Source organism: Rattus norvegicus, chromosome 9 (assembly GCF_036323735.1).
Source record: "Rattus norvegicus strain BN/NHsdMcwi chromosome 9, GRCr8, whole genome shotgun sequence".
Lineage (NCBI taxonomy): Eukaryota > Metazoa > Chordata > Mammalia > Rodentia > Muridae > Rattus > Rattus norvegicus.
Genome location: NC_086027.1, coordinates 28,238,326 through 28,265,344, shown reverse-complemented (window position 1 = coordinate 28,265,344; position 27,019 = coordinate 28,238,326). Strand labels below are relative to the sequence as shown.

Sequence of the window (27,019 nt, the reverse complement as noted above, 5' to 3'; positions counted from 1 at the left end):
ATATCCGTTCCTGTTCCTTGATCTGATGAAGCTGGTCCCCTTGTACTAACTGCCTCATTGAGCAGATTGTCTTTGTGAAATGTCATTTAACTCATTAGTACACAATACAAAGACCTGGTTTGTAGCAGCACAAAATTTTAAGAGCTACATGGATGTGGGTAAGTTATACATTGTATTTCAGTCCATTTAACTATAAAGGAAATGCATGTATAACAATTCAGCAGCACTGCTATAAAAATCAATTACATGCAAAGTCTATTAATGTTGGCATGATCTAAAAGTAAAGATCCACCATTTTGCAATTTTTGTACGATTTATGATCAACATATTCTGTCAAAGATAATGTTACTTGTTGAGTTTATTCTCATAAACTACTAGAGTAAGATCTGATAGCACCAATTTGGAGATCTTTACTTACGTTTAAATATATTTTAATATATTCCCCTCCCTCATACCTGCTTTCCCTTCCCTGTCTCTCCTTTCTCCTTAAATTAATGCCTTTTCACAATAGATAGTTTTAATGCTACTTGTATGTCATATGTATCTATATTATATCAAGGAATCAGAAAAGAGAGAAAAGATGTAACATTTGTCTTAGGAAATTGTCTTAACTCATTTAATATAATTATCTAGAGTTGCTTTCCTTCCCATTGAAAGACATGACTATGTTCTTCTTTCTGGCTGAAAAGGATTTGATTATGTAGTTTTCTATCTAGGTGTGTATCAATAGAAGAAACACCATGTGGGTTTACAAATGTCTCTGAAATATATTGACTTGAAGTTCTTTGGTAAATAATCAGGAGTTGTATAGTTGTGCCATATGATAAACTTATTTTTTAGATTTTTGAGAACCCTCCATACTGACTTCCAGAGAGGCTGGAATAGTTTGCATCCCCACTAGAAGTGTAAAGCATCTAACTATGGATTAGTGGAGTCTACAACATTTTATTTCATCTGCATCTATCTGAAACTATGGTCAAAATAAGCAGTTAGCAGAAGAATACCACAATCCTGCATATATTTTACATCTGCACTTTATCTGGGGGAATCATGAATCATTGTGTGGATAATAGGATAAACACTTTTTAACTTACATAAGAAAAGCAATCTACAGAAAAAAATTATGGTCTTGAGGGAGGAAGGCTACTTTTAGCTATTCAAATTCCTTTCTGCAAGTCTTCTAGCTGCTGTTCTTTGATCTTTCTTCAAGGATTCAATATCTTCATGAGGGATCTGGTAGTCTGAAAAATCAGACTTCCTCAGCAGTGTCTCTTCTCTGTGTCTTTTCATTTCTCACTCCTTTTGTGGAGCCCTCACTGCTCTATTTATGTTTCCCATTGTATGTGCTAGTCTTCGGTTCTCTGGTTTAGAAAACTATCGCCTTCAGTATATCTTCCATACTGTTTGTGAGTACGTCCATTTTTGTAGTGTACAGAAGATAATGAAATAAATCTAATGCAAAAATTAAAAAGGGAAAGCAAAATATGATCTTTTGTTTCAAAGTTATGACTAGACACTCATTTAGTAGGTTATTGTCAAAATAAGTGCGGATTTATGTCAAACAAGTATAATCTGCAATAAATAGTGTATTATTTACTATTAAACATAAGGCATATAAAATATATTTTTGTTTAAAATGTGAGAGCTCAAATTCATTATTTTTGTATTAGATATTTCAGTGAATTTTCTTTAGTCCATTTCATGTTAGCCTTTGTCTTAAATCAGAAGATAATATGTATAAACTTATTTTTATATCCTTTAATATTCCCTTGATCAATTTTTCTAAATGTATGGTAGCACTACTGCTCATGTCCAGCATTATAGCAAGTTTTAATATTTAGTAGTGCAAGTTTTTAAGATGTTCTATTTATTCTTCAATATTTTATAATGGTTGGATCAATGTCCAGAAGAAAAATTCTTCCATAATTTGTCTATTCAGTTAACAAGAAATTATCAAACATTCATGTGCACAGAGACACACAAACACAGCATTAACTATAGTAAGTAAAACTAAAACTTAATATCTACGTTTAAAACATTTGCTAAATAAGATATATATATATATACATATATATATATATATGACAGCTATTTTATATAACCCTTTTTCTAATGCTAGAGATTATTGAGGAAAAAGGTGAGATAGTTATATGATCCAGGGACATTGTCTATAAGAAAATTGTCTTCTGGAAATAGCAGGGATCTTGTAGATATGAACTTATAGGAATTGTGACAGAATGCACAGACACGGTACTAAGAACAAGTTCAAACCAGAGAAGGAAAGTGGGCATGAAGTTCCACCCATAGTTGGCAAATAATGTTTTCTGAAAAACAGATAGTTTTCTTTAAAGATGTTATCCCAGGTAGGGTTGATCAGATTTTAATGCAAGATAACATGTTCAAGAGTATATGGCCAGCACAAACCATGCCTTATGGGGCTAAAATACAAGCAAACAAACAAACAAACAATAAGACATGAAATTGAGTAGTTAAGGAAAGAAAGGGATGGGTCTGAAAGCAGTTGGTGAAGGGGTAAATACGATAAAAAAAACATTGTATGGAATTCTCAAAGAACTAACAAAAATGAAAAAAAGAAAAGGAGGTTAAAAATTAGCCACAAGCTAATAAAAACTTAATACATTTTGAAAGCTTATCAAGAACATACAGATAATTCACATAAACCAATTAAAAAAAGCATAATGAAGTAATTGTAACAATAGACAAAAATGTTGAATAAAAACTACACAAAAGACAGTGCCCGGTATCTGATAAAACATAAAAATATATTCAGTATTATTAGTCATAGGATAAATATAAATTAAAATTGTAATGAAATAACATTATGTACAAACAAAAACAAATAGCTGGTAAGCATATGAAGCAAGAATTGCTTTTTTAAAAGGCACAAATTTACTAAAAAATGAACTGCTGTGGACAGTCTTTCATTAAAATCACCTAAAGGAAACAAAAGCGCTTACATAGCCCAGTCGTTCCACTCTAGGTTATAGAGCTCATCCTCAAAATAGGACATGAAGTTTGTTCCAAAAGATTTATCAATAAAATATTCATAGGAACTTTTACTAAAATCCCAACTAAAAAAAAACAAAATATCTTTTAATGATAAAATGGATACATTGTATCATAGATACATATTATATGTATGGACTGCCACATAGCTGTTGACAAAGGAAAATGTCCTCATATGTGCCATGAATGTTTCATGTAGGCATATTAGCAGAATAGCTAGCATTGAGTATACATATGTCAACTCTAGAAAGACTTAAGTATTGATCAAAACCGTGCATAATCACAAAGATCAGGTTGTTGTTTTATTGTAGGGCTGTGGATACAATAGTAGATGAGGTACCTACTTGGGTATTAGAAAGATTCAGTGTGTATATTGATTCTTGTAGAACTGGTACAGATATACATATATGTACAACATGTGATCAAGCTGGACCACTGTGGCTTGACTGCCTTCCTGTAGTTGGTTGAAAGTAGAGATTAATATATTTGTCAAAGCAAAAAAGATTAAATGTGGGAAAATGGGCTTCTGGCAAGGTTTGTTTTTATCGATTATTCAGTCAAGGCAAGGAAGAGCCTGTTCTTCATTTAAGTTGATTATGAGAAGTTATGGTCTAATAATTCCCAGAAGAGAAAGTGTTCTCGAAGTCTTGCCACAGGGCATTGCTCGATCCTCCTCTGCTTTTTCCCACATCCTCCATATTTACTCCCAGTAAATATTAACTTTTAATTGCTCATAGCCCATTGGTCTAAGCTTAAATTTAGAACAATAAGTTTATGTAGTCAGGTTTTCAAGTTTGGGCATTGTCCATTTTTCTAAAGAATATTGACTCAAAATTGCATGTTTTGGATAAAATATATGTGTTCAAAAAGAAATTCTGAGTTTATTCTCCTTTGTCTCTGTTTTAACTGAGTTCACACAACTAGTTAGCATCTCAGATAAAAGGTCAGCTTTGTTTACAGATTCGCAGCCTGCGATCAGTGGAGAACTATGCAAGACACTCTGGATGTTCAGCCCTAGTCAGTTCATGGATTACATCATGTCTCTCTGACCTAGTGTACAAGGCTCAGACTAGACATAAAAGGCCTCTACCCTAAGACTGTTTTTCCTCCAAGCCGTATTAAGCTCCTGATTCATGCTGTTTAATCCTTATATTTAGGCTGGCATTTTTGCTGATGATAGGCTCTATTTCTGGAGGAAACCACAGCCACTTTGGGATCCTTCGGTCTAAACTTTGGCTCCTGATTTTTGAGTTGTGTCAACCAGCACAACCCAAGAGATCTTCAGTAGTCTGTAACCTCATACACTCATATATTGACTAGCACCAATCTTCTCACAGTTACATGAATTCTATTTCCATTCTAAAATCTTTAACGCATTCCTGATGGTTAGGTATTAAATAGTGTCTTCCTGTTTCAACGTGATTGCTTTAAGCGCTATTTGAGCTTTAAGGAACCTAATGTGATCCCCTACATTGTTGTTGTACTTCAGATTCTTTAAGGAACATTAACATGAGTGGACACGTTCTGAAACCAAAAGCAGGATTAAGGGATGAGATTTCTTTCTTAGCAGATCTCCTTCCTTCTTTTCAGTTAAGCTAATCTTTGCTAAATCAAAGTTCTTAGTATGAGACCAATGTGCTAAGGTAGCCACAATCCTACCTGAAACCAGTGGGCCCATGATTATTTATTACAGGTCAGAGTAGGGAGTTTTTTGTGTTTTATGTCCATTGTTCTTTGATAATAAGTCACAGGTATATATTATAGTGTTCAATCCTTTATGCATGCTACATAAAAAAAAGGATTGTTCATCTATTTGTGACAGATAACTCTGTATCTAATTTTTCTTCTTTTTTAATTGGATTTTTTTAATTTACCTTTCAAGTGCTTTCCGTACATAAGGCCCCTATTCCATCCCTCTCCCTTCTTATATAATCGTGTTCACCTCCTATCCCCTGCCCTTCTTCCCCCCCAACATTTCCGTACAGTGGGGGTCCAACCTTGGCAGGAACAAGGGCTTCTCCTTTCATTGGTGCCCAACAAGGCCTTCTTTTGCTACATATGCAGCTGCAGCCATGAGTCAGTCCATGTATAGTCTTTAGATAGTGGTTTAGTCCCTGGGAGCTCTGGTTGGTTGGGATTGTTGTTCTTATGGGGTTGCAAGCCCCTTCAGCTCTTGGGATCCTTTCTCTAATTCCTCCTCACAGTTCAGTGGTTTTCTGCTAGCATTCACCTCTCTATTTGCCATGCTCTGGCTTTGTTTCTTAGGAGACAGCTATAGGTGTGCTGTCAAGCTGCTGGTGTATGGTCTCCTGTTTCTTTTGCCAGCACTCACAGCTATGAGTTTTCCTCTTAGCATTGCTTTCATTGTGTCCCATAAGTTTGAGTATGTTGTACCTCCATTTTCACTAAATTCTAAGAAGTCTTTAATTTCTTTCCTTATATCTTCTTTGACCAAGTTGTCATTGAGTAAAGTGGTGCTCAACTTCCCTGTATATGTGGGCTTTCTGTCGTTTTTGTTGTTATTGAAGACCAGCCTTAGTCTGTGGTGATCTAATAGGATGTATGGGATTATTTTTATCTTCTCGTATTTGTTGAGGCCTATTTTGTGACAGATTATACGGTCAATTTTGGAGAGGTGCTGAGAAGAGGGTGTATCCTTTGTTTTAGGATGAAATGTTCTATAAATATCTGGTAAGTCCATTTGGTTCTTAACTTCTGTTAATTTCTCTATGTTTCTGTTTAATTTCTGTTTCCATGATCTGTCCAGTGATGAGAGTGGGGTGTTGAAATCTCCTGCTCTTATTGTGTGAGGTACAATGTGGGACTTCAGCATTAGTAAGGTTTCTTAAATGAATGTAGGTGCCCTTGCATTTGGAGCATAGATATTTAGGATGGAGAGTTCATCTTGGTGGATTTTTTCTTTGATGAATATGAAGTGTCCTTCCTTATCCTTTTTGATGACTTTTGGTTGAAAGTTGATTTTATTCAGTATTAAAATGGTTACTCCAGCTTGTTTCTTTGGATCATTTGCTTCGAAAGTTGTTTTCTAGCCTTTTACTCTGAGATAGTGTCTGTCTTTGTCTCTGAGGTGTGTTTCCTGTAGGCAGCACAATGCTGGGTCCTCTTTATACATCCATTCTGTTAGTCTATGTCTTTTTAATGGGGAATTGAGTCCACTGATGTTAAGGGATATTAAGGAAGTGATTAGTGCTTCTTGTTATTTTCATTGTTTGAGGTGGAATTATGTGTGTCTCTCTTCTTTTGGTTCATTGCAAGGAGATTACTTTCTTGCTTTTTCTATGGTGTAGATTCCCCCCTCGTTTTGGAATTTTCCATCTATTATCCTTTGTAGGGCTGGATTTGAAGAAAGATATTGTTTAAAATTGGTTTTGTCATGGGACATCTTGGTTTCTCCATCCATGATAATTGAGAGTTTTACTGTGTATAGTAAGTTGAGCTGGTATTGGTGTTCTCTTAGGTTCTGTATGACATCTGTCCAGGATCTTCTGGCTTTCATAGTCTCTGGTGAGAAGTCTGATGTAATTCTTATAGGTCTGCCTTTATATGTCATTTCCCTTAATGCTTTTAATATGATTTCTTTGTTTAGTGCATTTGGTGGTTTTTTTTTATTATGTGATGAGAGGAATTTCTCTTCTGGTACAATTTATTTGGAGTTCTGTGGGCTTCTTATATTTTTATGGGCATCTCTTTCTTTAGTTTAGGAAAGTTTTCTTCTATAATTTTGATGAAGATATTTACTGACCCGTTAAGTTGGGAGTCTTCATTCTCTTCTATACCTATGATCTTCTCGCTGTGTCCTGGATTTCCTGGATGTTTTGGGCTAGGAGCTTTTTATGATTTACATTATAGCTGTGTTAATGTTTTCTATGGTAACTTTTGCCACTGATATTCTCTCTTCTATCTCTTGTATTCTGTTTGTGATGCTCGCATATACATACGACTCCTGAACTTTTTTGTAGGTTTTCTTTCTTGAGGGTTGTCTTCTTTTTTGCCTTCTTTATTTTGTCTATTTCTACTTTTAAATCCTTGATGATTTTGTTTAATTGTGTCCCTATTTGGTTGTGTTTTCCTATAATTCTTAAAGGGATTTTTTGTTTCCTCTTTAAGGACTTCTATGTGTTTACTTGTGTTGTCCTGTATTTCTTTAAGGGAGTTATTTATGTCCTTCTTAAAGTCCTCCTCTTCCTCCTCCTCCTCTTCCTCCTCCTCCTCCTCTTCCTCCTCCTCCTCATCTTCCTCCTCCTCCTCATCTTCCTCCTCCTCCTCTTCCTCCTACTCCTCCACCACCACCACCACCACCACCACCACCACCACCACCACCATCATCATCATCATCATCATCATCATCATCATATGTGATTTTATATCTAAATCTTGCTTTTCCAGTGTGTTGGGATATCCTCTATTTGCTTTGGTGGAAGATCTGGGCTCTGATGATGCCATGTAGTCTTGGTTTCTGTTGCTTACGTTCCTGCGCTTGACCCTTGCCATCAGGTTTTATCTGGTGTTAGCTTGTCTTGTTGTCTCTGACAGTGGCTTGACACTCCTGTAGGCCTGTGAATCAGAACTCCTGTAGACCTATTTTCTTTCAGCTGAATCTGGGAAAAGGAAGCTCTACTCTCAGGTATGTAGGCACTCTTTGCTTCTGACTTTCAGCTCTTGTAGCAGGCAGAAACCCAAATGGTACTGCCCCTGATTGCTCTTAGGTCCTTGTGCCCAGGGGGCACAGATGCCACTAGGCGATTTCCTTTTGGGCTGGGAATGTGGGCAGAGAGTAGTTTCCTCTGAGTTCTCAGGAGTGTCCGTACTTCTGAGGGTTGAGCTCTCTCCCCCACGGAAATTGGGTCGTATCTAAAAATTTTTACGTGAACATGTACACATATGTTAGTTATTCTTTATGTGTAAGCTATGTTTTCTAACATTTCCCTTTATCATTAATTAAAGACAATTTATAGTTTTTTATATGCCTTCACAATAGGGACATGAGGAAAGTTAGCAGGTTGTAGCATTCTGTGCTAGGCTCTGCCCACCTGGGTAAGAATTCTGATAAAGATTTTGGTTGTTTCTTTTGATTTAGGCTTCTCCTCTTATTTGAGCAAATGTTTTTGAAGTTTTCAGTAGATCTTTGGTTGTATTAAAATTATGGTGATGTTGTCATCTGTTCAACTAATATTCTAAACTCTCGGCTCTATCTCTACTCTGTCTTTATGGGCTGGGTAATGTCTGCAGCAAGTTACTATTCAGACATCCATAACTATGAAGCAGGCACTTGTTAAGTATTGATAGATTTAAGGAATAAAACGTCCTCATGTCTGTTATCAGGTTAGCTATTGTAGTGATAAGTAGAAAAGAATAGAATAGTAGGCAATCAGTCTTGGTGATAATAAAGGATAGCATCAGATTGTTATGTGGAAGTAGAAGAAGGGAGCATAAGTTGGGATAGAAAAGGAGAGAAACATGGTGGATACATGGGGGCTTGTATTAATGACAAACTGAAAAGATGTTTTAGATATCACAAAGCAAGTCCATCTCTAAGCTTTGGGTATATAATAGTGAGGAAAATGAGCATGGGAAAAAGAAACAAAAGAAAGAGACAGAGAGATATAGAGACAGAGAGAGAGAGAGAGAGAGAGAGAGAGAGAGAGAGACAGAGACAGAGAGAGACAGAGAGAGGAGAGAGAGAGAGAGACCCAAGCTAGGACAAGAATGAGATTAAGAGAGGGAAACAGGAAAGAGGTAAACAGTATAAGACAGTGTAGGCCAACTTTGCTGACCTAATGTACTCTATAAATAAGAAGCAGCTGCTGCTTGGAGCAGAGCTGGACAGAATTGTAAGATAATCAAATGGCTGGCTTGAATGTTGTTTTCTTCTGGGCAGCTCTGTTGCATTGTTTTGATTTCCTGGTCTGGGAAATGCTCTGAGCTTGTTGTTAATGGCCCTACTCCTCTTATACAGTGGATCCTCAGTTCCTTTATATGTGATTAGTATTGTGAGTGTTTGTTAGGATGTGGAAAACACTGGAAAAAGTGGTGCTAATGAGAGTGGTGTTGATGAAAAAGGCAGAATAATGTTACATGGTTTATTTAATAAAGCATCCCTCATGTTACACATCTTTTCAGAGGACTTGGGACATCTAAGAGCAATGACAGGACATCCATGCGACTACAGAAACAAGCATAAGTACTCCTGTTTACTATGAAATTTTTCACAAACTGATTAGGTTGCTTTTCAAGATCATAAATTTCTATAAAAGATAACTAGTAGGTTTATAGAAATACACATAATAGATTGTTAGCAAAAGTGTCACCCTATTAAGATCTTAGAATTGACAAACTGTATTAAATAAGAATAAAGATCCATTAGTACTGATTTTGTTACAACACAAACACAAGTATTTGTAGCCAAGTAATAGAGAGAGATGTGCAGAATATCTTTAAACCACATACATATATACATTAGTAGTAACAGGATCACCTGCTTCTGTGTACTCTTTCAAATAATGCCTGGCTGATGGAGCCTATCTCGTGTTATAGGCTATAGATGTTGTCTCTTGACTTTTACAATTAGGCACCTTTGGGATTAACTTGAATCAATGAAGAAAACGTAGTTCTATCTCTGTTCATCACCTGGTGAGCCATGTAAATACCATTTGCTACTTTCCTTCCGTATTAACAAACAGTTGTGCCTATTCAGACTCTGGAAATTAAGTAGTTTACATTTTGAGTCCATATCATTTAAATCAGTGGTATATTATTTTCTGAGTCCCCTTAGCTAAGACATAATATTGGACTTTATTTTCATGTCCTATTATAAAAAGATAGCCATGTAAAGTTAGTTCAAGGTTCCTTAGAAAATAGTTTCCCGCACATAAAGAATAATCTAAAATTCTGTTACTTTTGTTTTTCAGGTATGGCAATGAAACTCATCTTGTTATTGTTTCTTGCTGCTACTCTTACTGTCTTTGTTCCTGTTGTGACTCTCAGAGTATGTAAAGATCATATGTTACATACCTAATTTTAGTTTAAGAATACCCAAGAACCCTTTGATGGGATGTAGAGGTAGGAGAAGGGTGTATCAATTATTCACATACTTCATCTAATGATGCAGATAAACATGTCCTATTCTGTTTTAGAAAAAGAATCATTTGTTTATTTTATGTTTTCGAGTACACTGTTGGTGTCTTCAGACATACCAGATGAGGGCATTGGATCCCTTTACAGATGGTTGTGAGCCATGTGATTCGTGGGAATTGAACTCAGGACCTTTGGAAGAGCGTTCATTGCTCTTAACCACTAACCCATCTCTCTACCCCCAATAAGTCCTATTAATACAGCAGAAGCAAGGGCACAACAAAAGAATAGAAGGCCTAAGTGAACTGTCAAGTTTAGAGGACTAGAATCGAACAAGAAAATATCCTGAGTGAGGTAATCCAATCACAGAAAAACACACTTGGTATGCACTTATTGATAAGTGGATATTATCCCAAAAGTCTGAATACCCAAGATGCAAACCACAGACCACAGGAAGCTGAAGAAGAAGGATGACCAAAATGCAGATGCTGCCACTCCTTCTTAAGAGGAAAAAAATATCTATAGGAAGGGATATGGAGGCAAAGTTTAGAGTAGAGACTGAAGGAATGGCCATTCAGAGCCTGCCCGACATGTGGCCCATATATATACAGCCACCAAAACTAGATAAGATTGATGAAGCTAAAAAGTGCATGCTGAAAGGGACCGGATATAGATCTCTCCTGAGAGACACATTCAGAGCATGTCCAATAGAGAAGCGAATGCCAGCAGCAAACCACTGAACTGAGAACAGGGCCCTTTTTGGGGGGAATTAGAGGAAGAATTGAGAGAGCTGAAGGGGCTTGTAATCCCTTAAGAACAACAATTTCAACCAACCAGAGCTTCTAGGGACTAAAAGACTAGTGAAAGAGTTTACATGGACTGACCCAGGGCTCCAACTGCATATGTAGCAGAGAATAGCCTTGTTGGAACATCGGTGGAAGGGGGAGTCCTTGGTCCTTCCAAAGTTGAACCCCCAGTGGAAGGGAATGTCGGCGGGGGCAGTAAGGGGGTGGATGGGGGGAATAAGAAAAAAATAAAGTGCATGGAGTGCTTGGATTTTAATTTTAAAAAAGTAGAGAACTGGAATTGATGATGCTTAAAATTCCACTTTTATTTTAATGCATTGGGCCCCAGTCTATGTCATTTTTATAAACACGAAAGAAAGGAAGAAAGAAAGAAAGAAAGAAAGGAAGGAAGAAAGAAAGAAAGAAAAAAAAAGAAAGGAAGAAAGGAAGAAAAAAGAAAGAAAGAAAGAAAGAAAGGAAGGAAGAAAGAAAAAAGAAAGAAAGAAAAGAAGGAAGGAAAGAAAAGAAGGAAGGAAAGAAAGAAGGCTAGCAAAGAATGCAATAAAGGGGAGGAGGGATGGAGGGAGGATGAGAAATAATAAAAGCATAGGCAAGAATTTCTTTACAATTTATCCATGTGTTTTCATAACTAAATCAAAGAAAAATAGACAAATACTGTTATTGCTACTTTTCCTCCCACATAACCATATCTTCAAATGAGGTATATTCTTTTTGATTTTAAGAATATTATAAATTGGGCTGGAGAGAATGTGTACTTTTTCTTAAAGCGGAGTCACACATTTGAAGCTGAAATCTGAGTTTGAATTTTCTTTATGCTTTCTAGTATACCCGCTTGTTTTTAAAAATCCATGGAGTTTTTAAATCTAAGCAATAAAAAGAGATATAAACCTGGAGCATGAAAAGACCACTTAATCATGTGCTCAAAATACACTCTTAATTTTGGTTCTTACATAAATGTGCACATAAACAAACACACACACACACACACACACTTTGACAAGGACTCAAGTGTGCATTGTTCATTTGTCAATTACACAGGCATTGCTTTTAGCAGCTGTGCAGAGAATGAGCTAAGGCAGAGAGTTGTTCAGTGAACAAGAGACACCAAGCCATGGCCTCTGTGTTTCCCATTGTCCAATAACAAGAACTTCTACTTGACTATAAGTATGAATTTGAAAAAAAATTGTATACTCTTTTCAACACAAAATGTAGAAAAACTTGTAAATCAATAATTCCTGAATACTGACCATTATTGTTTGTTCACTGTAAGTTCTAATTTCACATTGCCTATACATCTACATGCAATAGACTTCATGTGACAAGAGCCACTTCAAAGAAGTGATATTAATTAATAATTTTCTGGTAGCATCTCAAACTGGATAGAGCTCTCTATAATCAACTGATCACGGAATCACAAACTGAACCACAGGAAGAAATTGTTGATACACACAATGCCTTCAGGAGAAACGTGTCCCCGCCAGCCAGGAACATGCTGAAAATGGTAAGTTTAAACATATCATCAGTGGAGATGCATGGGGCACTGGGGGCATTTCCTACATCGTTACTTAGTCCTATGTACTGTTACTATGCCAATTGTTCGGTCATTGCAACAAATCTATGACATAGCAGCAGAAGAACCTGAGTCTAAGAGGATGTGAGTAACTCTCCCATGTACATGACAGAGCAGTTCAGATATGTGACAAGGATTTGAGAATCAGGATGTTCGAATTCATAGCTAAAAAATTAGACAGACATTAAACACTAGTATTGAATTTCATTGAATTCCATAGAAATCTAGAGACCCAGCGTGGCAGTGCAAAACCTGATGGCTACTATCACAAGACAAATTTAGGGACCTTGGTCATCATCCTTGGGCACAAGAGAGCCAAGAGTGATGGAGTTCAGATAATAATGCAGGCCCTAGAGCAAGAGTTTTCAACCTATGGTTTTTAGTCACTTTGGAGGGCCACATAGCATGTTTGTATTATAGTTTACAACATTAAAAAATTACAGCTATGAAGTAGAAACAGAGTAAATTTATGGTTAGTGGTCACCACTATAGGAGGAACTTTACTAAAGAGTCACAGCATTAGGGAGGTTAGGAAATACTGCCCTAGAGGGGGATCCTAAATGACAGTACTCTCTTGTGAACAATGGAGAGGAAGCAACAAGAGAAAAAAACATGTAATTTCTGAAAAATTATCTCTGGACCACTTTAAAAAGTAATAGTATTATTTGATAAACTATCTTAAAAGGGTTAGTTGCCGTAGGAATCCATGTTTGTGCTACTCTTAATAAATGTTCTTGAGCCAACCATAGTGGTTCATATCCAGAATCCCAGTATTCAGATAGACTACCAGGCTGAGGCTAAGGATAAGGGTATGTACAAATCTAAACTAGGCGGTTGGTGAGCTCCTGAAGAAATATTCTTATAATTAGTAAAAGTAATTTAGTTTATTTAATTTTGCACTACAGCTGTCTCCATTTCAAGGAGTCTCAAGAATATAATCTGTTTTATGCTAAATCCTTCATTCAAGGGAAGATCGCCAGAGACTCTGATCTTAATTATATTAAAGATAATTTCCATCTCCTTTCTGCCAGATGAACAAACAACTATTTCTAGGATTGCCTCTCTATTGCGAAGTCCTATTGTATACAGAAAGTAATTTTGGCGTTTTATATTTCCTCAGCTGGACACACACACACACATGAAAGAGTAATCTTTCTTAACTTGAAAAATGGAAAAAAAATTTGTTTTGTAGGGGCTGGGGATTTAGCTCAGTGGTAGAGCGCTTGCCTAGGAAGCACAAGGCCCTGGGTTCGGTCCCCAGCTCCGAAAAAAGAACCACAAAAAAAAAAAAAAAAAAAAAAAAAGAATAGTCTTACAGCCAGAATACAGCAAATTCAGAGGCGAATGCCAGCAGCAAACCACTGAACTGAGAATAGGTCCCCGTTGAAGGAATCAGAGAAAGAACTGGAAGAGCTTGAAGGGGCTCGAGACCCCAAAAGTACAACAATGTCAAGCAACCAGAGCTTCCAGGGACTAAGCCACTACCTAAAGACTATACATGGACTGACCCTGGACTCTGACCTCATAGGTAGCAATGAATATCCTAGTAAGAGCACCAGTGGAAGGGGAAGCCCTGGGTCCTGCTAAGACTGAACCCCCAGTGAACTAGACTATGGGGGGAGGGCGGCAATGGGGGGAGGGTTGGGAGGGGAACACCCATAAGGAAGGGGAGGGGGGAGGGGGATGTTTGCCCGGAAACCGGGAAAGGGAATAACACTTGAAATGTATATAAGAAATACTCAAGTTAATAAAAAAAAAAAAAAAAAAAAAAAAATGTGTTTTGTATGCTGTCAGCTAGAAGAGTAATTCTGCGATAGAGCCACTAGATGGCAGCATAGACACAGTAATTATCTTCTTAGCGTCCATGCTGAGAAAAATTGACTTTTTCTCTAGAGCGATGGCAATAATTCTAATGCTGCTTTCTATATTGTTATTAAGTCCAGTGAACTTAGTGTGTTCTAAAGATTTGATTCAAACACCAAGCTCAAAACACAGAAGCAGTGGAAAATGAGTCCAAAAGGAATTGTAATTGTTCTTACATCCTTAGAGAATTTATACAAAAGTATGTGAGTAAAGCAAGTAAATTCTATAATTGTGGCTGACAGTGTAGCACGTAGCAGACTATGGGGATGCTGGTTTCAGGAGTGTCAGGATGTCACCACTACTCCCATGTAGGCATTTCTGAGTGGTTTAAAAACAATGCTTAAACTGAGCCCATACTACACTAATTCTGCCTACATGAAGAGTTCAGAATACTCTCAATTAACTGATTCAAATTCTCTGTTGTGTGACACTTAAAAGCTTTAAAACTCTGGTTCTCAGCTGGAGAGATGGCTTCGTAGAAAAGAGCACTGGTTGCTCTTCCACAGAACCCATGTTCAATTTCCAACGCCCACAGGGCAGTTCACAACTAACCGTCTGTAACTCCTTTTCCAGGTGATCTGACAGAACCACACAGACACACCCGTAGGCAAACCACCAATGACATTAAAAAATAAAATTAAAAAAAAAACATTGTCACACGCAGGAAAATATTGCTCAGGGGCAGTTCTCTCTTTTCAGGTTAGTTGGTATCAAGTTGACAAAAACTAGCCAGCATTGAGGAAGAATAACTGACAAGTTATTGGGTTACCTTTCTGATTTTGATCTGTTTTCATGAAACTCTTTACTTAAATTCTGAGAAACAAGCTATGGTCTGAAAGTTATGACGTAGTTTTAAATTGTAACATCACAGGAAACTGAGATGAATTACACACTTGTCTTCTTTTTGTTCCTACTAGAATACTTAAGGAAAATGTCACCATGTAAAAGTTCTGTTTCCACTAGAAAAGATGTGACAAGTCCACTTTCTTTTCTTTTCTTTTCTTTTTTTTTTTTTTTTTTTTACAAAAAGCAAGAATCTTAGGTAAAGAAAGCCAATTTCATTGTGTTTCTTGGTATCTTAGGTAGAGAAAGCCAATTTCACTGTGTTTCTGGGTATCTTATGTAGAGAAAGCCAATTTCATTCTTTTCTTGCATCATAGAGTTGGAGTTCAGCTGCTGCAGAAAATGCTAGAATTCTGGCGAGGTACTGCGACAAGTCAGACAGTGACTCACTTGAAAGGAGACTACCAAGTATGTTTGGGTCTGTAGGACTCAACTTGTATTAAATAGCTTTCCCAACACTGGAATAAAATGCTTGCAGGGGAGTGTGGTGGGAGATCACTTTAAAAGGTGGAGTTTTGTTTTTATTTCATGGCTTCAGAAAGTACAGTCCATGGCTTTTCAGCTTGAGTGATTTGGGACAGAACTGAGGCCACATGAGATGATAGAGGGTAGAGTAAAGAAGGCTGTTCCCCGCTATTAGAAAAGAAACTGGATAGAGAGAAAAAAAATAATAGGAAGAAAGTACACTGTTGACATGGATCTTCAAAGATCGAACTCTGTCACATGGACTCCATTTCTCAAAGCACCTACAACCCACTCAGCTACATCATCTATTGAACACGTTTCAACAGGTGAGAGCTTGTGGGACAGTTTAGATAAAACTGAATTTTAAATAAATAAAGATATTAATGAATAGATTACACCTCAAAAAAAAAAGCATTCACACAAGCAACTGGACAATAGAAAGCTAACAGATTTAATCTACAATAACCTTCAACTATCCTTGATGGTAGATTGTACCTTGATACACATTGCTTTTGATTTTTAAAGTTTGGATATTCTTAATTTTGGAGTTTAAGCTCTCATCCATGGGAGGAAGCAATCATGACAAGCAGCATTAAAGCATTGATTACATCTGGATAGCTGGGAAGTTTCCATCCAATGCTATCTTAGTTGTCCACAATTTCAGAGTGGGGATTTCCTTAGTTTTGGAGCACAGAGACATGAGGAACTGTGGAACTACCCAGATAAACAATTTTGAGTTCTCAAAGACAGGCTCAGTTTTGTCATATAAACTGAACAACTACTACCCAATATTTAATGCATCATATGGAATTTCACAACATTTTAAGGAATGCTTTCTTCCAAACTAACTTTAAAAAATACACATACAACTTTATGCCTACAGATTATTGGTACTCTTATGATATGGTGTTCAACAATGGGGCTGTCTTTATATTCTAGAGAAAGACAGATTATTCTTCAGTACCATATCTACCTGAAGCATGTATGATAAATGTGTCTAATGTCTTTAAGAATGTGTTCCCTCTTTGTAACTGCTTTTATCTCTAGAGCTTGTTCACTTACAGCTACCACAGCTCATACAGACTTTTACCATCATTTTAGACCTGTTAGGAGACAGGTTGAGAGATCTGAAGGCTTGAAGGGGCTCGAGACCCCATATGTACAACAATGCCAAGCAACCAGAGCTTCCAGGGACTAAGCCACTACCTAAAGACTATACATGGACTGACCCTGGATTCTGACCCCATAGGTTGCAATGAATATCCTAGTAAGAGCACCAGTGGAAGGGGAAGCCCTTGGTCCTGTTAAGACTGAACCCCCAGTGAACTAGATTGTTGGGGGGAGGGCGGCAATGGGGGGAGGATGGGGAGGGGAACACCCATAAAGAAGGGGAGGGGGGAGGGGGATGTTTGCCCGGAAACCGGGAAAGGGAATAACACTCGAAATGTATATAAGAAATACTCAAGTTAATAAAAATAAATAAATAAAGCTTTCTCATCATCTGTCTCACCAGACTTGACACACCATACTCATTGAGCAAAACAGATAGACAACCGAGTTTATTTTCTGTTTTAAAACAATGCCTAGGTGACCCTTAAAACATTTTTGAAGTAAAATGAGGAGAACATCTGTGTTCTACTTTATAAAAATATTATACAGCCATCTTTCCTCATTTCAGATACATTTTGTGGAGAAAATATGCATATGGAAAACTATCCCTCTTCCTGGTCAAATGTAATTGAAATCTGGTACAATGAGTCGAAATATTTCAAATACGGAGAATGGCCATCCACAGATGATGACATTGAAACTTATCACTACACCCAGGTAATCTGTATCCTTCCAGATACACACATGACTGGATACATGTGTAGTTAAAAAATAAGTATTGGTTTTCTTCTCAGAAGTAAGGAAAATGGCCCATGAAATCCTACCCATCTAGTTCCTGAATTGTGACCAGGACAATGATAACACCGCTTGTCTTGACAGTGCCAACAGGGGAAATTTTACCTGATCCCGCCTTTTAGTTGAAGTACAGGGCCAATGACTGCTCAGCTAAAGACAGTGTCAGCATTGGACATATGAGAAAGCAAATAGTAAAGAAACTCAGTAGGTTGAATATACAATGTATATGTACATATATATATACATATATGTATATATATATATATATACATATAATGATTAAAGAAGTAACAAGAAGCTCATGGGAGGAGTTTGAAGTGGGAGAGCCAAAGTGATATAGATACACATGTATGATGTTCTCAGTAAAAGATACTTTGTTTGTATTTTTCTGATTAAATGAAGATAAAAGACAAGCAATAAAATTACAAATGGCTACCACACCTGCTGAAGTCTTTATATAGGTTCTGGAGTTCTATACTCTGGTCCCCAGTGGAAAAGGCAAATATTTCGTCACTTCCCCACCCCACTTAGCTTCTTTATTAGCATATATTAATTGTATAAAATAATGTTTGTTATGAGAGTTCTTACATGCATGTTATACTCACTTCTTTTATTTTCTATTTATTTTCCCTGTCCTATCTCCACATTCATCATTCTAATGGTCCCTTTATTACCATGTCTCCTTTTGACACATGGACTTCATATGTGAGAGAAAATCTGATCCTTCCTTGATTAAGGAGGTTATCCATATTCACTCAATAAAAAGATCCATAGCTCTATATATTTTCCTGCAAATGGCATAATTTATTGTTCTTAGTGTTTAAAAAAAAACTCTCTTTTTATTCTTTCTAACAAATTCATCAAATAACAGCTACCTAGGCTGGCTTGTCTATTGTGAATGGTACTATGGTAAAGACAAGAGTGCCTATCTCCAAACTGACCTCCTCAGAAGATGCACAGTTTATATTCCTACCAGCCACCATTGAAGAATCCTTCTCTCCCCACATCATTGCAAACATCTCTCCTCTTATTCTTCCAGAGGGCAATCATTCTAAGAGCAGTGACATAGAATTTTACTGAAACATTGATTAAATTTTTCTAACGGTTCTAAATAAGTTGAACATTTATCATTTATCTATTGGACATGCATATTTCTTTCAAAAAACAACCAATTGATGGTTAAAATGTTCAAAACCTGACACTGTCTGGGAATGGTATTAGTTTCAAACCACATCAGATCTACTTTAATTATTTTTAATTAGTGTTCTGCAAGTCTCACCTTGAAATGTTTAAGACTCCTTGCTAGGGATTCTAAGTAGTTTATTGTTATTGTGCTTCTTAAACAGAACAATTTTCTTAATTTATTTTCTTCTTATTCATTCAGTCTTAGTGTTATAGAAAGTGAGAGAGTGGTTAATAGGAATAGAGAAGGTGTTCACAACAGAAACAAAGTGATGATATTACCCAGTGTAAATTTACAATTATTTTAAATGCCAGAATCAATCGGTGGAGGAAAATAGACAAGGGATTGACTTAATTTGATTAACAGGTTGAATGATCATTTGCCTGCCACACAGAGTCCAAGTTAATTTTAAAGAAAAAAAAACTTAAATCTCTAAATTTGAAGTAACAAAGTATATACTAGAAGAAAGAAGATTTGAATATTTAAAATGGAAAACATTAGAAACAGTGATTGTTCATAAAGCACAAGACTCAAAAGCATTCATTCATGAGTCTCATAACTTACATGAAGTAAATTTTAGGGAAGATTGAGGTTAAACGTTTCTAAAGATATAACTCAAAATAACCAGTCATGAATGCATGCACGGAATTGTTAAATAAACATCAGCACATCATATTTTCTTTCAAGGCCAATAGCACAGAACATGAATGGTGTGTACAAAGAATCCAAGATGCCTTCAGACTTAACACTTTAATCCGGTGATTTATGATGCCAATGGATTAGAAGGAAACCTGAGAGAGAAAGACAGTAAATCCAGGATGATGTAGCCTCCATCTTATAACCCATTCATAAAAAGTCAACCTCATCCTGTTTCCCTATCATAATGCTTTTGGCTCTTTCAGTCTTGTGCAGCAATTTACCCCATGAACTTTTTATTTATCAAAAAGAAGCACTATACTAAAAAGTTATAAAAATGACTGCTCCCATTTGCCAAAGGTTCTAGAAAATGTATAAAAATTGTATACATGTAAGAAACATCAATTAACAAAAAGAAGGGCCATACATTTGAAAAAAAGTAGAACAATTATATATGAGGATTTGGAGAAAGAAAATGTAACAGAAAAATGCAAATGCTGTAAAATTATTATAATCTCAAAAACCAAAGAAATAGTTTAAAAAAAAACAAGAAATTAGTCTTTACTTGCTTACCTTTTAAGAGAAAAATAGTCTCATTATTTGTAGAATATAGGGATGGATTAATATTAATTTTTCACATTATTTGTACTTTTTCTTGGATTAGGAACTGAATGAATAAATGGAAGAATTACACTCACTACTTTTAAGACTAATATATAGTGTGAATACAATGCAATAGATATTCTAATGCATTTTGTTGCATTTTTCCTAAGTATATGTTCTATATCATTCAGAGGTTAACAAAATTTTATAAGACATATTTAGGAGAAAGAATAAGCAGAGAAACTTGCTATCATTGAGTGGCATCACCCAAAGTTTGCATAGTGGATGGAGCCTCAGATTTGGTGAAAGCATATTCTTATTTTCAATAGATACTTAAGTGCTGCATGGTGTGCAGGGAGACAGACACCTAGGAAAGTTGTGAACAGAAAATAATACTTTACAAAATCAGCCAGAGAAAACTACTATGATGGAAAGAATAAGGAGGAGCGAGAGGAGGAAGAGGAGGAGAAAGGGAGAAAGAGGGAGAGAGAGGGGGAGGGGGAGGGGAGGGGGAGGAGAAGAACAAAAACAAGAACAGAGGAGAAGGAAGGAGGGGGAGGGGAGGGGAGGGGCAAGGGGAGGAAGAGAAGAAGAAGATATCTGGTTAAAGATTTCAGTGTTGGCTGATGGAAATTCCAGTCTCCTACTCAGGTTGCAGAAGATAATGGGTTCCATTGCATCATCCTTATTTCCTTCTCCACCTTTTTAAACATTGTAATATTTAACCCTCACCATACAAGTGCATGCCCTGGGCAACAGTATTACATGCATATTACAGATGAGAAAATGAAACTGCTACATCCAAACCAAATCAAACCAAACTGACCAAACAAACAAAATTATAAAATTATTACCTAGCATACAAGTACAGAGAAGGAATTTAAGCTTGGCTCATTTGAATTAAAAACCATTTGAGTATTATACCCAATCTTGACCAGTGAGAAAACACTGTTCCTGGGTTTGAGTTGTGTGAAAACAACCATTACTGTATTAGCATATTCATTACAGAGGTTTAACATGTAGAGGTTGAGCTGAGTAGATGAATCCGATCCTGGTTTTCAGTGGGAATGAATATAACAGGACACTTGTTCCCCTAAGATGACATAAACGCATGAGTGTTTCATGTCTGTCTTCTGTGTGTGAATGTATGTGTGTGTGTCCCCATACGTGTGCACACATGTGCTTGCACTTGAGTGTGCATGTGAATGTGCGTGTGTGTGTGTGTGTGTGTGTGTGTGTGTGTGTGTGTAAGTGTAACCATAGAGGTAATAAAAAGGCCTTGGATACCCTTGTTCTGGATTTAGAGATGCTATTGGTAGTCCAGGTGGACGGTGGAGTCACTGTCATGTCCACTAAAGGAGAAGTAAGTTCTTGTAGCCACTGAAGTATCACTCCATGCCCTGTATGCTTATGTGTAAAGATGATGGCGTTGATGTTTTAGTCATTGGGAAACATGAAAGTCTGTTGAGTCATCTCTTATCTTTGCAGATGGTCTGGGCCTCTTCCTACCTCATTGGCTGTGATGTTGCATCATGCCGCAGGCAAAAGGCAGCTACGTATCTCTATGTGTGTCACTATTGCCATGAGTATGTAACGCCAGTTTATTACTCTTTCTAAATATATTGTCTTCCTACAATAACCTTGTATAATGTTTCAAATATTATAAATGAACGTTCTGAATTTCTCCCAGTTACTTTGTTAGCGAAATGTCACAAATATACCCCAAATGTTTCGCTTTTCATCATGTTTTTATTACATAAGTTATTAGAGATACACACATTTGGACAATTTGTTGGTGACTCTGTTCTTTCACTTGAAAGTGTTACGACACAGGGAAGGGAATGTGACTGGGTTAGGCTAAGAAAGGATATTCAGATAAATGATACCCTCTGCGCTCAGCTTGGGGATCCCAATAGTGACTTGTGTGTTTCCTTGTGAAATTTATGTGGCACTGGGGAGATGGCTCAGAGATTTAAAGAACCTGTTACAAAGAGCAAGAATTGTTTCCAACACCCAAGAACTGGAGTCTCAGGACTGCCAATAACCTCAGCTTCAGGAATTCTATGCCTTAACCAGGCTTCCACTGACACCTACACACAGACACAAACACACACACATACACATACACACACACATACACACACACTTACACATACATATATATTTATATATAATACTATTTGGTTTTAATGGGGAGATAATTTTAAAGGCAATATGTACATACATATATTACATTCATATATACTACATGCATACAAACATTCATATATACAATATAAACACAAACCAAAACAAAATTTTTTTAAATAAATGTGCATATTCTAAATGTTACCATCACAGCAACTAGTCACAAAATCTAGGCCATAGAACCCAATTGCTTCAGGGAGAGCAGATGTACTTCCTTGTCCTAGTGAAAGCATTTTTATAACTTTAAAAGTGACACTAACCAAAGACTGCAGATTATCTAAACAACATTTAGATACTGATAGTCAAGACTTTTTGCATTTCCTGAAATTTCAAATATTTCCTATCTTATGGCTTTCTTCTATACTCTTTCTCACATCCAGTACTTTCCTTAGTTCTTTTTTTTCATGCTTATGTGCTTTTCTGATTTTATGATAGTTTTCCCATGGGACACAATATCAGATGCTATACTTTGCATCACTGGTACAAAATGAGATAAAAAGATGCCAATTAATTGTGTACTTTTTCCCTAGACTTTCTATTTTCCACAACACTTTCCAAGACATTGACTAAAACTTAAAAAACTAACTACCTAATGCCCCATTATCAGATTTGACTATACACATACATGGAGCCCTGGTAGCACATGACTCATAGCAGCATTGAGTCCAAGTGTACTTAGGCAGAACTCCCAAAGGATGAGGGCAACAGTGGCGCTTGGAGCCATCAATCTAGATCACGTAACCATTTTAAATATTAGTTCTGTTTGTAATGTCCCTGAAAATCCATCTTTTGATTCGACTGTTGACAGTGGACACATATGTAATTAAGGAATAAATAATTTCCAGGGGTGGTTTTCATTATACCTCTACTTCATTCCTGTTTTAAAGGGGGAATAGTCAAGACACATTAAACATGCCTTATAAGGAGGGGCCGCCATGTCAAGACTGTCCAAACAACTGTGAAGATGGACTGTGTAGTAAGTTGTGTTTCTTGTTAAATTTAAGTCACCTGACGTTGGCGTATTGACGTGGGGAACACATGCCCTTTAAGTGAAGCATTAACCAACGTAGAATATTCCTGTGATTTTCATCTTAATATTTCACCAACATAGATCTATATTCTTTCTGCTTCCATTCCCCTCACATCCAGAGTAATCAAACCTCTTTGACTTTATCACTGGATGGTAGAACTAGAATATCTAAATATGAAAGCTCAGCTTCCCATTTAAATGGTTAAAATTATGAGTTAGAGGCAGTCTAGGTAAAATATTAATATGGGTGACTACCTTTCCCCTCAACTACCTGAGATACCTTATTGTAAACTACAAACTACTCCTTTAAGGTTACCAGTCTTTGCAAAGTGCTTGATGTCCCATCACCTTCAACCTGCCTCACTGTGGAAATTTTTTTACTTTACTTTTATTTTTATACAGTCCAGTCGTAGCCCTTCCACAGTTCCTCATCCTATTACTCCTCCCCTTGTCCCCAAGAAGATGATCCTCCCCACACTAGACCTCTCCACTCCCTTTGCTTCAAAGAGACGCACATCTTCTATTCTGGAGTGTTAGGTGCATTTTCTCCCACTGAGGTCAGACCAGGCTGTTCTCTGCCGGATGTGTCATGGGCCTTTGGACCTGCTCACGCATGGTACCTGGTTGGTAGCTCAGTGTCTGAGAGATCTCAAGGGTCCAGGTTAGTTGAGATTGCTGGTTTTCCTATGGGGTTGCCCTCCTCCTGAGCTTCTTCCTGCCTTTCCCTAATTCGACCACTGTGGTCCCTGACTTCAGTCCAATGGTTGGTTGGGTGTAAGTATCTGCTTCTGTTTCAGTCAGCTGCTTGTTATGCCGCTAAGAGAACTGCCATGCTAGGCACAGGTCTGTAAGCACACCAACATCCATAATAGTGTCAGCCCTTGGAGACTTCCCTTGAGATGGATCCCAAATTGGACCGGTTACTGGACTGCGTTTCTCTCAGACTCTTCTTCATTTTTGTCCCTGTAGTTCTTTCAGACAGGAACAATTTTGGGTCAGAATATTTGACTATGGGATGGCAACTTTATCCCTCCACTTGATGCACTGTCTTTGTGCTGGAGTTTCCTCTACCCACCTTAGGGCACTTCACCTAAGATCCCTCCCTTTGAGCCCTGAGAGTTTCTCACCTACCTCCCTTCACCATACAATCATATTCCCCCTTTCTTCTTCTCCTCACCTCTTCCACTCAGGTACTTTCTTCCCTCTGTCTCCTGCGATTGTTGTCTTCTCCCTCCAAAGTGGGATTGAAGCATCCCCATCCTCACTTGGGCCCTTCTGCTTGTTCGCTATGTGGACCTGAGTCCCTGTGGTATGGTGGGGCATCTTTTGAGCAAATGCCCAAGAGCAGTATAGCTGAGTCTTCAGGTAGATATATTTCTAATTTTCTGAGGAACCCTTGAATTGATTTGCAGAGTAGTTGTACCAGTTTGCAATCATTGTGTAATGTTTTTAAGTTGTTCATCATTCTTCATTAGCTCAGGTTCTATCTGTTACTGGATTTATCTGATCTCTCTGATATTGCTATCCATTATACCACTCCTTAGTCTATGCCTAAAGACTTGGCATCCTTCTCCATGTATTTTTACTTAGTATGCTCATTGGCACTCCACTCACAATAACTAGGAATTGAAAACAATGTGAATAAAACTAGCACTAGTAAAGACAGTCCCCAATTTTTCTCCTTCCATTGGTTATTCATAAATAATGTGTGTTTGGCTTACATTTTAAATTTACTCTTTTGTTTGTTGAGTTTCTTCATGGACAATATGTCCATTGGTAGCAGTGGAGTGTTAAAGTTTTCATGCATCACTTTTGGGGAGGTGACTAATGTTTAGTTTGTATATTTAGAAGCTTTTATGGATATGTAGTTAGCATTTTTATTATTTTACCCGCTTAATGTTTATCATTATATAATAGCCTTCTGGATTTTTTTTTCTGAAGTCCATTTTATTTGCTATTAACTTAGTGACTCTTGTGGAAAACTAGGGAAAAATATTCCAGGCCACAAATGCAATAGGGACTCCACAGTAATACAAAGTCAACTAACCTGGACCCTTGGGGACTCCCAGAGACTGAACCACCAACCAAAGAGTGGATGGGCTGGCCCTAGGCCCTAGAACATACATAGCCAATGAATCTTCATGCAGGTTCCCCAACAACTAGAGCAGAGGCTGTCCCTGAATCTGTTACTTGTCTGTGGATATAGTTTCCCAAGCTGGTCTTACTTGTCTGACCTCACTGGGAGAGGATGTGCCTAATCCTGCAAAAACTTGATATGCCAGAGTGGATGGATACTCAAGGGAGGTCTCCTTCCTCTCAGAAGAGAAAGGGACAGGGAAGAGGGAGCGGAGAGAGGATCTGTGAGAAGGGGATACTGGTAGGAGAGGGGCTCAGATATAAGGATTTAAATAAAGAAATTAATGGAAAAAGATTATGTCTATCCTTCAATGACAAACTTCGCATTCATTTTAAAAAGTGGCTGAAATGTCAGTGATACATCATTATTTTTACGGCAATATTGTTTTCAAAATGACAGAGTAATTGAAAAGACTGTTTATCTCCAGCCTGTTCAGGTGTGGTATCACCAATTAAAAAACTGAGATTGAGTAAAAGAGCTTTAGAGAATGAGAAGCATTTTGTCCTTTACTTCAAGAGGATCTGATTCAACAAGTTAATTTCATTCAGACCTAATAATCTACGTTAATCAAATTAATCCTCTATTATAAGAATATTTCTCAGAGTTCAAAGCTAGCAGCAAATCACTGAACTGAGAACAGGACCCCTTTGAGGGAATTAGAGGAAGGATTGAAAGAGCTGAAGGAGCTTGCAACCCCGTAAGAACAACAATGCCAACCAACCAGAGCTTCCATGGACTAAGCCACTACCAAAAGACTGTACATGGACTGACACAGGGGTCCAACTGCATGTGTGGCAGAGAATAGCCTCGTTGGGGTGCCAGGGGAAGGGCAAGCCCTTGGTCCTGCCAAGGTTGGATTCCCAGGGCAAGGGAATATGGGAGGGAGGGGCGGTAAGGGAGGTGGAGGGGATGCGGGTTTATGGACAGGAAACCGGGAAAGGGAATAACATTTGAAATGTAAGTAAAGAAATATATCTAATAAAAAAAATTTTTAAAAGAACATTTCTCTTGACCTCTTAGGAAGTTGATGTCTTTCCTCAGTGTTCACAACTGTTTTAATCACAATGTTTCATACCATTCTTTTTTTTTTCCAGCCAACCCCTGCCTTTATTACGATGAATATAACAACTGTGATAAGCAAGTAAAACTTCTTGGATGCTCACATCCAGCAGTCCGGCCATTCTGTAAGGCTTTTTGTCTGTGTAAAACTGAAATAAAATAACCTATTGCTTGCTGCTATGCTGTGGGGTAAAAGGGTGTTTTCAAGATCATCTATTTCACCTAATGTAATGGACTATAGGACCTTCTACTGAATTTCACTTGTTTTTAAATTTGTGCTCAATAACTTAATTTTTAAGCATCATTTACAGACATCAGCATATTTCATCAAGACTGTGCCCTTTCCAGGCAGTAAAATAACTTTAAACTTCCTTGTTTAATGAAAGGGCAAGTCAAATTCTTGCCCCAATTTAATACATGTGATTTGTGTTGTGTAGTTCGACATAACCCCACTAATGCAGGAGCTCTTCATCTATTTACTGGCAGTAAAACAGTCTTTTACATAACCCCTTTTCCTAATATCCCCATTTCCCCTACAATCCTAATGTTTTTGTTTAATGTTTCAATTTTCATTCTATTTTGAATCAAGCATTAAAAATATTCAACAAGTGAA

General features: G+C 37.2%; 1 protein-coding gene across 1 annotated transcript; it reads left to right on the top strand.

Annotated features, from left to right (window-relative positions):
- Crisp1 (cysteine-rich secretory protein 1) lies at positions 1–27,019 on the top strand. The gene is made up of 8 exons (NM_001039393.2): positions 1–158; positions 9,957–10,033; positions 12,292–12,426; positions 15,519–15,609; positions 17,345–17,493; positions 21,482–21,579; positions 23,068–23,156; positions 26,442–27,019. The coding sequence occupies exons 2-8, from the start codon at positions 9,959–9,961 to the stop codon at positions 26,567–26,569; spliced, it is 765 nt and encodes a 254-aa protein (NP_001034482.2). The 5' UTR covers positions 1–158; positions 9,957–9,958; the 3' UTR covers positions 26,570–27,019.

Bases quoted from the DNA above. Each gene is read 5' to 3' on its own strand.
- Crisp1 (NM_001039393.2), top strand. From the start codon at position 9,959: ATGGCAATGAAACTCATCTTGTTATTGTTTCTTGCTGCTACTCTTACT. The intron at 17,494-21,481 runs GTAATCTGTATC...TTATCTTTGCAG, and splicing joins AAACTTATCACTACACCCAG to ATGGTCTGGGCCTCTTCCTA. The intron at 23,157-26,441 runs GTAAGTTGTGTT...TTTTTTTTCCAG, and splicing joins CTGTGAAGATGGACTGTGTA to CCAACCCCTGCCTTTATTAC.